General features: G+C 36.7%; 1 protein-coding gene across 1 annotated transcript in view; it reads left to right on the forward strand.

Annotated features, from left to right (window-relative positions):
- The window catches only part of LOC104524483 (transcription factor 12-like), a gene marked incomplete at its 3' end in the record, with an annotated part of 94,956 nt that overhangs the window by 49,882 nt on the left and 30,103 nt on the right, over nt 1–14,971 (forward strand). The window contains exon 5 of the mRNA XM_010167383.2: nt 7,455–7,557. Within this exon, the coding sequence (XP_010165685.1) occupies nt 7,455–7,557 (103 nt within the window). The remainder of the gene's footprint in view (nt 1–7,454; nt 7,558–14,971) is intronic.

The raw sequence follows: 14,971 nt of genomic DNA on the forward strand, positions 1-14,971 counted from the left end.
ACCTCTTAATCTCAGGTACATAACAAGAAAGGAAGCTGTTAAATAGCAAAACAAGACAAGAGGGACACAGAAATACAGTAAGTGTTATCAAGTCTGTTGTATTTGTGTCCTTTTTGTCCCTTTTTTTTTTTTTTTTTTTTTCAGGGGAGGGAGGTTGTTTGATGGTTCTTCTGGTTATTTGCTTTTCCTGATGCATTCTATAAGCAAGCAGATGATTCAGTGTGAAAACAAAGCCAAAATTAAATGTGCTATATTCAGTGCATAGGACACTTTCTCAAATGCAGCTTACTTCGTAATTTGATTTATGGGCAGCACTTTTCAAAGCAAGTTCTTGATATTTAAGTTCTGAATGCTTTAGTTAGGTTTTTAAATATTGTCCTTAACCATTTATTGTTAGTGTGTTGGCTATACTTGTATTATTTCCTGGTTTATAGCTTAGATAAGGGCTAGAAAAATCTGATTTCAGTCATATGAGCTTTACTGGAGAAGTGATTTTTTGTATGGGTTTTTTTTGTTTTTACTGCAACTACCTATCATATTGAAATTAGTGTTGGAATCATAAATTAGTCTTCCATGTGGCTAGGGAATTGTCCCATTACATATCATGTTGATGTTTGTCTCACAATAGTTTAAAGAGTTGTAATTGGCCATTGGGTTTAGCTGTTTAAAATCAGATTAATCATTCACTAAGCTAACTTCCTGGAAATGGATTTGGAACTGGAGAAAATGGCAATTATTTCAAAATAGATTCCTTGCTCATTGTGTTATGTCCCCCTTCCAAAGCTCTACCAGGTTAAAAATAAATATACAACTAATGTTTTCAGTTGTTCTCATATTCCTTTCCTGCACACAGAGTTTTCATCTATTTCAACTTGATATGTGGAAATAAGCTCATGACTCTTAAAAAGCATGTAACTTATGATGACACTTGGAGGGGACTTATGAAAGCTCTCTTGATTTTCCCAATACCTGAAATCTGGGGTAGTGATGTCTGCTTTTTTTTCCCCTGTGTAGCTACATTTCTGTCTTTAGGATATTTCAGTGGAAGGTGAAAACTTGCTGGTAGTGTAAGGGAATTGGAATTAAAACTAGAAAGTGTACAGCTCCCTGTTTCTGGTGCGTTTGGGTGATCTTCGTCGGCTCACTGCATTCATGCCTCTATTTAATAAGTATTATACATGTTTCTTGCATGATAAAGTGAGGTGGGGTTGAAGTTCTGCCTGTACTCAGCAGGCTGGGAGGTGGCACACAGGGAGCCTGGGAAGGGGAGAGATGTTTGTTTCCTGAGCACATCAGATGGGTCTTCAGCTTGGTTGCTTAGTTTTTGGATTGTAGCAGGCAACTGATGGTAATACAGATGAAATGGTCTGAGGAGTGTGGGGAGCGACAATATGAAGTTTCTTGGTGTTTGGTTGAGACAAACAAATATAGTACAGGTGATCCTCAAGGCAAAAAGGAAGAGTATGCTTCTCTGGATTTATTTTTATAGTTTTGCAAAGTTCTTCCTGATCTGTGTGTTCAGTGGACCCAGGCAGGTTTTGGCTCTGTAGTCTTTCCTCTAGGAGCCATTGACAAATACGTAGGTTCAATGACTGAAAATGCTCTTTCCAAAACAAAATGGTTGTTTATTTCTGGAAACATACATGATCGCATAATCCATAATCTTTTAAATTAGCTAGGACACCTTGGTATGGCTATTGCCCAGAGCCTCTTGTCTAATCTTAAGTCAGTGACTCACCACAGTGTTCCCGGGGTGTAGTCATTCTGGGTCTGTCCATCTGTCTCTCGCTGTCTCTGTGTCTTGCTTTCTCTCCCTGCTTCCCCCTCACTTTGTGTTTTTTTCCTATTGTTTGTCTTTGGAACTCTCAGATCAGTTTGGAGAGGCAGATAATCCGAAATAAAGTGGATTTCAGCAGTAGATTCACTGTGGTTCATTTACACATTAGTCATTCAGATGACTGTTGCCTGATTCTTATGATCATAGCCAAATTTAGCTTGGAAGGGACCTCAGTATTCCTGAGTTTTAACAGTTAATATTTGCTAGTTAAGGTCAGCCAAACTATAAAACTCCAAGGAATCAGAAGGAACATTCATTAAATTTAATCTCTTGGTCTGTAGCCACATCATACTGTGAAATCAGCCATTCATTTCAGTGGAATTTTAATATGTTAAGTTTAAAGGTGATAATTGAGCTATATTGTAAGTTGCTAAAATGCAAATACCCATTTATTGATCTGACAGCTTGGTTCTGAGCTACGACTGGGTCTGAGTTTGGTCTGTTCCCAGGGACTTGTGTAGGACAGGGCTTGTGGATAAGGGAGGAGAAAAAAAGGGAAAAAAAAACCCAACGGCCTATTTTCTCTAGTTTAGTGGACCTGAGCAAATAAAATGCTATGGAGTAGTTAACTGTACAGGAAGAAGTTACCCCATTAAGTCAATAAATGCATGGGAAAATCATGTGCCATATTGTTACAGCATCCCCTTCATTTTTCACATTTTACCCTGAAGTAGAAATAGGATGCTGTGCTTATTTAAAAACAAAACCAAAAACCCCACAACTTGAGTTAGGGTCACGATTACAGTTTTGCTTATGCATGGACAAATCCTGCTGTGACTTCAGGAAATAATTACTAAGCAACAATAGTTTTATGGTTTTGAAGTGGAAGCAAAAGGGAAAGGATGAATCCTAGAGAAGCCCTGGAACCAGGGCAATGAAAAGGTGTAGGAACACTGAGCTGGGGAGGCTTTTTGGCTTGTTCTGAAGTGATTTCTGTGATTGACTTAAACCAAAATGTCAGAATCTGTTGAAAGGCATTGAGTTTTAGGAGGTTAATTACAATTTTATTTTGCAAAATGAGGCACAGACTCACTGTGTCAGGCTTTCCCTTATAGCTTGGTCGGATAAACATGCTTAGTAAGGAGTGTGGGGTTTTTATGCTGAGGGTGTTTTGTTTTGGATTGCTTTGGGGTTTTTTTTCATTTCTTATTCTGGGTCTTCTAGAATAATACATTTTGTAAGGTAATTTTCAGGTGTCCTGTATACAACTATTTATGATTTTGTAAATAGTCTCAGATTTGTAATTAATTTGGCTGTGTTAGCATAGCTCTGCATGGGAAGTCCTCCTGATACAAATAAAGCCTAAATTACTTGGACACTTGGGGCATCTTAGCCAGAAGAGGTGGGAATGAAAATTGTTGCAACTGTTTTTTTTTTTTGTTGTTGTTGTTGTTTTTTTTTTTTCCTCCATTGATGGATTAAATTTATTGGAATGATTAGAGAACATCACTCTAACCAATAAAATACCTGAAAAAACGAATAAAATGTTAGAGCATTCAACATTAAGAGTTGCTACTCAGTTAAACTGCAGTGCTAGTTAGTCTTTCAGCTGAATTTCATGACAGGTATTATTAGTAGACAATACTTGTTGCTTTTATTTCTGGGCATATCTGACTTTATCTTTTTGGTCACAAACATGCAGTGAGACTGAAATCCAGGGAGAGGCCTGTACCAAAATGCTGTGACAACATTATAAAATGGTGTAAGGGAACTGTTAGCCCCATTAGACTTTATTTGAGCTATAACAATACAGAAATAAAAAGTTTTGTCTTCCTTTGGGAAGGTTAGATTTTGCTTTTGTAGTAGCTTTGTAAGAGCCTGGAACAAACAAGATGGTTTTGAATTTACAGCTAGGGCATCTAATCATGTTCAAAACTGGTTTTTTTTCTTTAAACAGAAAAATGGCCTGAGCTATCTGCAGTCCCTCCAGAAAAGGGTGCTCAGAACAGAAAATTAATTTGTCCAGTAACTCCTGTTTTGCAGACTTTTTGCCAGTTATTTGCTAAATACTGAAACTGTGCACTGATGCTTGCTAATCCATTGGTATATTTGCTGGGGAGCAAAGGTGGCAGAAATGAGGATGTGTACTCAACATGGAGCGTCTCTTTCCAGCCTTTCTATGACAAACTTGCCTTGCATGTAATGGTAGGTGGCAATCCTCCAAAGGGCTTTGGAAGCCCACCTGTAGTCCAAAGAATGACATCAACAGCCTGTTCCAGTAGCGTTGAGTCGAATATGATCAAATAGTTCTTCCCAAGAGGGAGAATAGTTTTGGACTTAACTAATCAGCTCCAGTTTCTGCTTGGAGCCTGTATCAATTGAACTGTGATCAAGTGAGTCCCATTTCAGAGAGTAGTCTTCAAAATTGCCATGAACTGAAATTTCCTTCCTTTCTCAGAAACAAAGAATGAAATTTGACAGTATGTATTATAGAGTCTTCTTTAAAACACAGATTTGAAAAGAGGCTCTGATAGAAATTTATATATATATACCCCCATCACCTTCTGTTATTTTTGCCATAAGAGCTGAGTTCAGATGCCAGCTGATGGTGTTTTCTTTGTTCCTCAGTCACATAGATGAGATGTACATTTTAATAAACCACTATCCTTTATTGGTGTTGCAGACAGACTTTTTAAGGCTCTCGACCGCATTCTTCTTTAAGCAGTAAACATATGTTGCCATTTGCACTATCATATTTGTTAAATACATATTTTAAGCCTTGATTGTACGACTAGAAGCTTCCAGTAGCTTTTCAGAAGCTATTGGAAACTTCTAAAGTTTTCATCTATGATTGATTACAGCTCTTCACAGTAGAACTTTATACTGCTTATTCTGTAAGTTAACAATACATATGTAAGAGCAAGGAATGGTATCAGGAATGCAATTTTATCTGAAGTACAGCCAAAATGTGAAGAATACTCTGAAATAACTTTGTAATTTAAATCATTGTCCTTAGAGCTCTTCTGATTTTACTTAATTTGCTTTTGTGAAGTGCAGAAGAAGTTTGTTAAATCAAAACTGCATGTGTTTGTGTTTATTTTGTTTTCATGTAGTGTGGGTCAATTATATGTGGGAATCAGCCCAGGGTTTCTAATCCCTGACAAAACTCTGCTGCTTGAGCTGATAATCCATAACTCATTACTAAGACTCTGAATAACTGGTGTCAAGGATGGTGGCCAAGTTAAGGCCTCTTTATGTAGATCCACTGTAGATGAAGGCTGAGAGAAGTTACAGTTTGCACAAGTGTAAATTCTGTAATGCATGATGAAGAATGAAATGTCTGACACAATTTTAGTTAGGAGTTGAATTAAAGTACAGAAAAAACAATTCTATTTAAAGTGCTTCCATATGCCTTAGTGCACTTTTCCCCTGTATAGTAAATGTTCTGTTTCCTATGGCTTTAGTGTTGTGAAGGACTTCTTGGAGCATTTTTCAGGTAGATAAAGTAGTTAATTGGTCTAGTGGTGTAGAAATATAATTTTGGTGCTGTGGTAATTGGATGCAAGTGCATTCTGGGAAACTGAGAGGGTGTGTGAAAAGAACATGTAAAGGGTTATCTGAAGGAATTCTGATGGTAGAAGGGAAAACATTCCTTTCTGTGTAAACTACTCACCCAGTTCTCCAGTTCCTCTATTTTGGGGGAAATATGCAATGTTAATTTGTGGAGGAACATTATTAATCCTGTGCATTAGGTAGATAGCCGTGGTAATACATGATGTGTAAATGTATGAAATGAGTCTTACCCCTGTTACATTTTCAGTAGTTTTATTATTTGCTTTGTAAATAAAGATCTCTTGTAGATTTCAGTTTCTGGGGCTCACTGAGGCACCGCCTTCTGAATGTCTGAGATGTGGATTCTCTTTTATCACTGATACTGTCCTTCCTAGTTTCTTTCTTTTGAAAATAAAATATAGTTGAAGTATTGTCTTAGGGAAAAAGGTTTTAAAAACCCCACAGTACAAGCAGAGAGCCAAATAGGAAGTTGCCTACTTAGGAGCTTTATTTTTTTTGTTCTCTATTTGCAAATTTTTCTTTCTTTATCTAGCAGATTTAATTTATTTTTTGTTTCAGCATAAAAATAAACCACATGTGGTGACCTTAGCTAGGAGCCACTCCATTTCCTCGGCAGCTGCTGCTACACGCTGCTTGTCTGACAGACGAGGCTAGGTCATGGTTACCAGAGGACACCCTCGTGGTCATAACCAAGTTGTAAATGTCACTAAGATTGTTTCTGAATGCCTATCACATGTGTATCGCCAATTCTGAAGTAGATAAAGTCAGCCAAAGATTCATTTGGGAGTTAGGGCTCCCAGAAGATTACTTTTAAAGCCGAATAGCAGCAAGAGTTGTGACATGCATCCATAAAGCAGCGGTAGTGATTTGACAGTTATTTAGCCCTCAGTTACTAGCCCTTTGGTAGAACTGACAGCACGCCTGCAAAGATAGTGAGGCCTGTTTCAGCCCTGGTAATATTGTCTTGAATACGAGCCTGCGGTCTGAAAAAAAATGATAAATGTTCAGTGATTGATGATTTTATAGTCCCAGGGCACCTGGGACGGTTTCTGGTAGCTGTGAATGATTTTCTCCCCCTCCCTTAATTAGACGGGAACTTTAGGTGTGTCTCTACCAGATTTAGAGAAATTTTTAAGATAAGGTTTACAAAATGTTTTTCAAAACTTTGGCTACAAAAGAGGTGCAATTTTGAGTGCCAGGTCTGTCTTGTTTTGGTACAGAGGTGGAGATTCAGTGCGCATCTGATCAGTCTGAATGGCAAATACCACATTCATACCTTTATATGGAAAAGCTGGAAGTGTTTTGAAAAGTACAAAAGAGAATTTTAAGTAATTTAGTAATTGGGTTAATTAAATAATGTGTGCATCCTAGGGCTTCTGTGTTTTCTGTTTCTACATCTTTGGCATAAGATTTAATAAGCCAGTGTTTCCTGACTGCGTAAGGGTCACTCCAAGCCTGCTAAGTTGGCTAGAAAAGTGCAAACCAGTATTTCAGTTTGAGTGCTTCTTTGCAAATCCGGTGACAAAGATGGTTATTTAATCACTGTTCGGGAGTAAACCTTTTGTCAGTGAGCTATGCTGTTTAGTAATGTGATAGTGTCAAAATGCCTATTAATCTGTAACATTAATAGCAGGCTGCAAAAGGAAATGGAATTTCTTCTCATTTTCACTAACGTTTTTCCTGATATCAGTGACTCTTCCTGACCTTTTTACTGTGTTGTTTTATTAATGCAAACAGAAACCTTAGGAAAAAAAAATCAGTCACAAGTTCTTCAGACTAATTTTACTCTCTGTGGTTAGTGACTTAACACTAAGAGGATTCAAATATCAAAATATCTTAGTTTTATTCAGTTTTTTTAGAAATACTGTCCGTGAGTACCCAGCTTATTAAGAAAGAAGTTATGTGGTTTTGCTTTGATAGGGAGAAAGAGAGGGAGAAAGTAAAATGTGGGCAGGGAGTAATTTCTGTGAGATAGACCCGAAAGCCAACTTTTGTGATTAATGACCAATTGTGACTCTGCACATTTAATTAGGAAAGTGTCATTACACTCAATTAGCAGGGCTGCCAAATAATCTGTTTAATACTCTGGTCTTTTTTTCTCTAGGGTTTTGCAGACAGTCCTCATTACAGTGATCACTTGAATGACAGTCGATTAGGGCCCCATGAAGGATTGTCCCCGACACCTTTCATGAACTCAAATCTGATGGGTAAGTAGGTAATTCTTTACGAGTATCCCCTTAAAGCCTCTTTGGTCAGAAAGAGACATTTTTCATTCCCTTGTCTAGGCCTGACATGTCAAGCATCTGGAAGTTACTCAGTTCCTCATAGCAACACTGACTTTCCTACTGAAATCTTTTTATGTTGGGCAAATTCCGCATAAGGGGCGTTGTCCAGGACTTTTTAGGAGAAGGAACCACCTAGATTTTCTCAAGTTGATCTAGAAAGCTGATCTATTTTTATATGATTTTTACATTTCTCTTGTAAATTCTAAATTATTTTAAAGCTGAATTTTCCTTAACTTTTGCTGAGAAGACATCTATGGCAATTTTTAATTTGTACATTTAAAAAAAAATGTTTTTTTCCTAATACTATCAGTTCCTGAACTACCTAGAAATTTACTTTAGGCTTTTCTTCAGTTAATAATTTGAAGGCTTTTTAATTTTCTAATTTATTTGATATTTGGTGTGTTAGAAACGTGGTCACTTTTAAGAAATAGATGCAAACTCCTATTTTGCTGTGCGAATGTTGTTACTGCTTCCAGGCCTGTGAATGTCCAACATTTTCTGCTTTAGAAACTGGAAAAACAAGCAAGCAAAATGTGTATTATATTGGGAGCTTAGGTATTGAAAGCTTTTTCTTCATTGCCTGCGCTTTTGTGTTACCTGAAACACATTAATGTATTGATGGCATCGTTTGAAACTCTTCTTCTCCCTGTTCCAGTTCAGAGCATCAAAATATTTATTGGTTGGCAATACATGGTCTTGGGACAAATATTTTTTTCCTGAATCTTAAACTTAGAGATGACTATGAGTGTTTGTTACGAATTTGTACATTTGACATTGTTTCACTTATATATTCTGCGTCTTGTAGACATGACCTATTTTGTGATCTCAGTATTGTCCTTTTAAGACATAGCCATGGTAATCTAAGTGGATTACCTAAATCCAAATCCTGGTGGTCTGCAATTTCTTTTGGAAATCTTTCTACTTTGCTCAGTCTTTGTTTACTGCTTTAATTTTCTCTGAAATAGAGGCAGACAAAGCACAGCTATTGCTGAAAACAAAATTTCATTTAAACCTTCATATATGAACCTGAAAATACGTAATTTTAAAATGTCTATCTTTGTTTAGAGAGAGTGCACGTCAGTTGGTCAGTGACACCTATCTGAAGTCAGTAAAGCTGAAATGTAGTTTCCCTGAGTTAGTTTGATAAAGCAGAGCAGAGCTTCCCTCAGTCCTGTTTCAAATATGTTGTCTTTTTTTAAATATAGGAGGCTAAAAAGACAAGTTACTTCAATTGCTTCTCCAGTATTTTGGTCAGTAGCACGTGTAGAGTGGCTCTAGGCTTTGTAGCTGATACTGATTTTATTTTACAAAAATATAGAGCAAAGTTTGATTTATTTTTTTTTTTAATTTGTATTACCAAAGGCAAACTACTTGCTCATGGTTTTATTTTGAGCCATCCAATTTTTAAAAAATATGCTTTTAAATATATCAAGAAAATCATTAGTGCAACTATATCTTCTTAGTTTTTCAGTTTTATTGAAGAGATAACTAGGCGATTCCATTAGACATAATACAATTTACATCATTAATACAGATTTGAGAAACAGCCTCCATTGAGGTTGTTTTGAAGAGAGAATTAATAAATTGCAAGATGCGTGTCAGACACTTACCCAAAGCATCTGTCAACTGAAATAGTTTTGTAATGCTTTATGGCTAACAGTTCTTAAGGATTTTATTTTGTTGTAGCAAGAGTACTCCTGTATGCAGTGAAGAACTATGGAAATTTTTCAGTATATATCTCTAAGAAATGTACACCTCAAAACTCTAAAAGTATGCTTTTAGAAGTATTCCACCTGTGGTTTTTGGCTTGTCATAACAAAAGAGTATATTAATTTTACTGAAGTTACAGTATGGAATGCAGCTTTATATATCGTACTCTCACATAATGAATTTGTGTAGTGTATCTTCAGTTGATGCTGAAAGTTTGGAGGGAGGAATGATAAAAGCTACATAACAACATTGAATAGTGGTTTTTTTATGTAGTACCACTATCTGTGTTTAGGTTTTTTTTGTCTGTTATTAAAAAGAAAAATGATATTTCTTAAATTTTTTAGACAAAAAAATTTTACACAGTTTGTTAACATCAGATTGTGGACAGGTTCCCATAAACAGAATGAAAACATTAATTTTATTGGTTACTATAGATTATATTTAATGCATTGATTGATTATTCCGTGGTCTTCAGAGGTTAAAAGGAGATGGAGGCTAAGACCATGGACACGATGAGAGGACAGGAAATATCTCACTAGGATAATAGGAGTGATTGAGCATCTGGGGTTCCATGCTGAAGATCTAAGCAACATATCCTTTCCCAACATTTTATCATGACTGAAATACATATCTGAAATAGTTAAAAACTATTAAAAAAAAAAAAAAAGAGGAACAACATATTTCACCATTGCTGTCAACACTTAAGAGCACCATTAAAAGAGAGAATTGTGTGTCAAGGAGATGTTGTTATTTTGTGTATTATGTTCAGTCATAAGCATATTTGCCTGAAGAGATAGTGGATTATAAAGTGCCACTGTCTTTCATGATGGAGCTCTCAAACATTTTAATGATCTTGTACATTGCAAAAGAGAGAAATTTTGTCTAACAAGAGTTGATAATGATTCAATAATGAACAATTTGCCACAGAAAGATGCATTTCCATATTCATTTAGATATTTTTTGAAGTGTTTTGCAGAGGAAGTAAAGCTATTATGTTGGATTGGTTAGTGTTCTTCACTAATGAATTCCAGAATTATCCTGTTGATTTGTTAGTACAAAAAAAAAAGAAGGGCCGTTGCTTGTATTTTAAGTAAAACCACTGAATTCTCTTGGCACCAGCATAGTCTGTTGGTATCCATAGAGATATGTAGAAAATCAGGCTAAGATATATTGATGGTATTGTAGCTTCATTTAGACTTGATAATCTTTGCTTATTCAACACTTTCTGGTTTAATTACATTCTAGAAAACTGTTCACAAGGAGTCTTTTCTCTGTAATTATGCTGCCTTTTAGTACTCTGCAACTTGCAAGTAGAGGTCAGTTTTTGCTAGGACCCTTAAGCATGTGGTATGGTATCTTCTGTTGTACTGTTCCCTGGACTTTATTCTACTGAGCTTTTCTACTTCTGCTTACCAGAAAGGAAGCAAGCAGATCATTCTTGAAAATAGCTTAAAGGGGTTTTTGTTGGTTCATTTTAAAAATTTCAAGTGGGTGACTTCTTTTTTTTTTTTTTTTTTTTTTTTTTTTCTTTTCTGTTTGGATAAAGGGAAAACTTTTGTGCTCCATGTTTGTCATCTGTGTACTGCACGGTTCTACAAGCTTGTACATGATAAAAAAAAATATTTAAAAAGTTTAGTCAATAGTGAGCGAAAAGGTGGTGATAGAATATAAACTTGCCATGTTAAATCCTGTCCCTTGAAGTAGAGAGAGAGATCATTCTTCCAAGTTTGTTTGGGTTTTTTTTTGTTTTGTTTGTTTTTCTTTTGTGTGTGGTTTTTTTTTTTCTCCCCCCAAGTATACATCCTTGTTTTCTCATTATTTCTTTAGCTAGTTGCTTTACAGTTTGATTGGGTTAAATTCTAGAGCTCTGGGTGTTCTGGAGCTAGCCACAGGGTTTGAAGACCTGTCAGCTGAGATAGCTGGAAACTGTCACAGGTGGAAACTCTGAATGTGTTTGCAGCTTCCTGGCTTCACCTGCTCACTGACTGCTGCAGGGTTGTAGTTACTAGTTTATTTCGTATCATGTGTTGATGTTGTAACACTCACCTCTGTTATTATCCTAGTGAGGTGGTGACTGTGCTCTTCTTCCTAACAAACTAACTTCTACTTCATACTAGGTATGGCCATGATATTTTCTTGTGGCCAGAACTAGGAGTATGGAGGACCTGACAGTGCAAGGAAGTCAAGATACATCAGTCAGTATTTACAAGGGAGAGAGTAGAAGCTTGTTAGAGTAATTAGATTGTTAATGATTCAGATTTTTAGTCAAAATATAGTTTCTTATACTGTGAACATAAAGGGTAAGCCTGATCTTTGTCCTGATTGAAATAAATAGATGAAAGCACCAAACATAATACTCTCTAATGGCAGCAGAGTAATACACTTTGGTTTTTGCAGTGTGGCTTCCTTTAATATTAGTTGTACTTGTTGCGCTTGAATCACTTGGGTGGTTTGTCATCAGGCTTCACAAAACAGGATTTGCAAGTAAATGACATATATTTTCATTATTTATTTTACCCTCTGTCAGTGTTTAACTGTCTTGTACCAGTGTAGCTTGTGGTTAATAGGCATGTACTGGGTAGAAACTGCTGTGGGGAGCAAAGAGTGGCAGGAGTGGAGAGATGCCTGATGGGTTGAAGCCAAATTCTATGAATTTTCAAAGGTAGTCTTTCAGGTTACTGCGTAATTAAAGACTCATTTTGTGGATTAATCATAAATGAGCGATCAATATCTGGATTGGGATGCCTTCTGATTTTAGAGTTCCTGTTCACTTAATTGACTTGATTGCCTGATTGTATAGGTTTTGAACAGTGGCTGTGCTTCTACCCGTGCATCTTTCAAACTAGTGAAGTTACTATGTCTAATTTTTATTGTAAAATCTGTTGTTTGACTTGTAAGTTAAACACTCCAACTGTCTTGGATAGAGTGGTAAATATTTTTAAAGATGAACATTATGGGCATTTTTTGAAGCAATGGGGACTTCATGGTAAATAGCTGAAGCTTCTGTAAGCTTTCCAGTATTGATATTGTTCTTGAACGGGTGATGTAGGCCTTTTAAACCTTAATTTGGGAAAGGTTATTCTCAGTAAAAGGAGAGGCTTTTGAACTTCAAAATACAATTAAAAGAAGGCATACACTGGAATTGTTTCTCAGTTAAGAGTCTAACTAATCTTCAGGAAAACTGCTAGTTTTCTTCCTCAGTAGCCCTTCAGTAAAAGAATTTTGTAATTCAAGAGATAGAGCTTATTATCAAATGCCTTTATGATGATGAAGGCAATAGCAGGGTGCAAGCAAGGGTGAAGAGTTATTAAAATGGCAAATGTTAAGAATAATGCCATTACAATTTTTACTAGAATCTTGTTTTAATTACCTTTGAGGAAGGGAGAGGGCAGATGTGAGTAGTGAGTTGACAGACCTTGTGTTTGTCCCAAATAACAGTTAGATTTATTGAATTGCCTTCTGTAGTCATTACTAATTTAACACATAGAATAAAATAGGCATCACAATGGAAATGATCTCCAGAAACATGAGTAATGGCAAGACTCATCTGAAATAATTTATATGCAGTTACATTGGTATTAACTTGGAGAATGGTAGGGGCAGAATTTTTTTATCCTTCAGAGAATTCATAAGGAAAAAAAGAGGAAGATGTTAAAAGAAGATAATCACAGAATAAGGGCACAACAAAGATTATGACAAGTGCTTCAGTTCACCTAATTTTACAGGAGCAGGGCAGTGAGTTGAGAGAAGATTGTAAAAGGATAGCTAATAAGGTTCACGTAGTGCATAATTATCTGACAAATGTTATTGTAGGCTTAAGAGTTCAGAAAAAACTTTTTTAAGTAAAAAGACACAAGTGTAAGTTCATCCACAGTTACAATTCTTAGGGGTGCTGGTCTCCTGCTCTAAGACATGGGTCTACCTCAAGCCATAGGAGGTTTTCCAGCCACTTCCCATGCTGGAAAAGTTCCTTGAAATTCACTTTACAGTAACTGCCATCATGCATTTTCATAGCATTACATTTTCATTTTTTCAAATCAATTATTGTTTTTATTATTAAAGCTAAAAATATCAAGATGCTAACTCATCTATGTGTAATATGTCATGGCTACTTTTGCTTCACCCCAGTAAAACTTCATGTTTTGTTGCTTCGGATAGGCTTATGTTTTTTAAAAAAATTAGGTTTTCAAAATCATTGCATATAATAAATCTGGCACATGGAAGATTTAAATTTAAATTTCCTTCTAAGAATCTTTGTTTTCTTTTTGGGGCATGTTACTATGCTTAATTGCTTGATTCATGCTGTTTTTACATGTATCCTAGATTGGTAAAAAGCCTAATGTGAATTTTGTAGTATTTTGGTTTTTATAATGAAAATCTAAAACCCAGAGTAATTCTTTAATTTAAATTTCAGTGATTTCTTCCTCTCTTCCAGATAACTACATGTATCACTTGCTTCATACATTAATATATAAAATATCCATAAATAAATTGAGCCCCCCCCCCTTTTTTGTTTTATTTTGAATCCTAGCAGTTTTTTTGTTCTGGGGTGTTTCTGCATCTGGCTGTGTCCTGGCTCTGGTGCGGTGTGTTGGGCAGAGGCAGGCTCTCATCAGTCGTACCTGTAAAACCTTGGACCCGACATGCTGGTTATGGCCAGCACAGAGCTGCTGATCTTCAGGCTGAAGCTTCCTAGAGTTGTGATGTTTGTATCTGGTTGTTACAGTTTCAGATATTTTTTTTTTTCCCCAGGTATTACATTAAATAAATTCCACTCACACCAAAGAATTGCTCTCATCTGCTCTTAATTTTCCTTTTGTGAAACCTAATGGGTTTCTGGGAAATTAAATTACACAGTCATTTAGTGACAGTGCTAAGTGCAGGGCATTTTTACCCTTGGGTTTTTGCTCACAAGAGTGTGTGTTTAGCTTAGTTTTCCTTTCCATTTACAGTAATATTTCAATCAAATAGCTTTTCTAATGTATCTTTAAATACAGTAATACCTCAAGGCTTTCTGTGAAAGTAGCAGGGAGCTCACGTCCTTTGCAATGTCATGCTGTAGCAGGTGTCTGCTTGCACGCTCTCCCCCTTGAGACGTTCATCATCTTCTAGTTAGCAGCTGTGGCAGAGGGGCCCTAACGATCCTCCTCAGGTGGTGCTCAGGTGTGGGTCTGCCAGGTAGGTGTGTGGCCACAGCTGCCTCCCCTGCCTGCTCTGGCTGCGGGCAGGAGGGCTGGCGCCCAGTGCAGGGGGTGAGCAGGTGCACAGTGCTCAGCCTTCCCCCTCCCTGCTGGCGATCTGCTCCCTGCATGAGTATGCTGGAGTGTTGGGGCAGTTCATCCTTAAAGAGACTCCAAATCAGTGTTGGAGTTGTTGAACTGTTTTCAGTCTTATAAGGAAACAAACAGAAAGGTTTTCTTTCTGGTAGGTAAGAAAGTGAAGAAATCTGTCCTTGAAAACACGTCAAGCTATATGATTTAATGTGGTACTAAGAAGAGCTGCTGATACCTTTTCACTGGATACTACCAGTGCCACAGGTACCTTCACAGGACAAATAGGAGTCTCTGCAAATCCTCAGTGTCTCCCATGGGCACTAGTGTTGCTTGCACTGTCCACTAACAGGAGG

Source organism: Antrostomus carolinensis, unplaced genomic scaffold, assembly GCF_000700745.2.
Source record: "Antrostomus carolinensis isolate BGI_N321 unplaced genomic scaffold, ASM70074v2 scaffold38354, whole genome shotgun sequence".
NCBI classification, from domain to species: domain Eukaryota; kingdom Metazoa; phylum Chordata; class Aves; order Caprimulgiformes; family Caprimulgidae; genus Antrostomus; species Antrostomus carolinensis.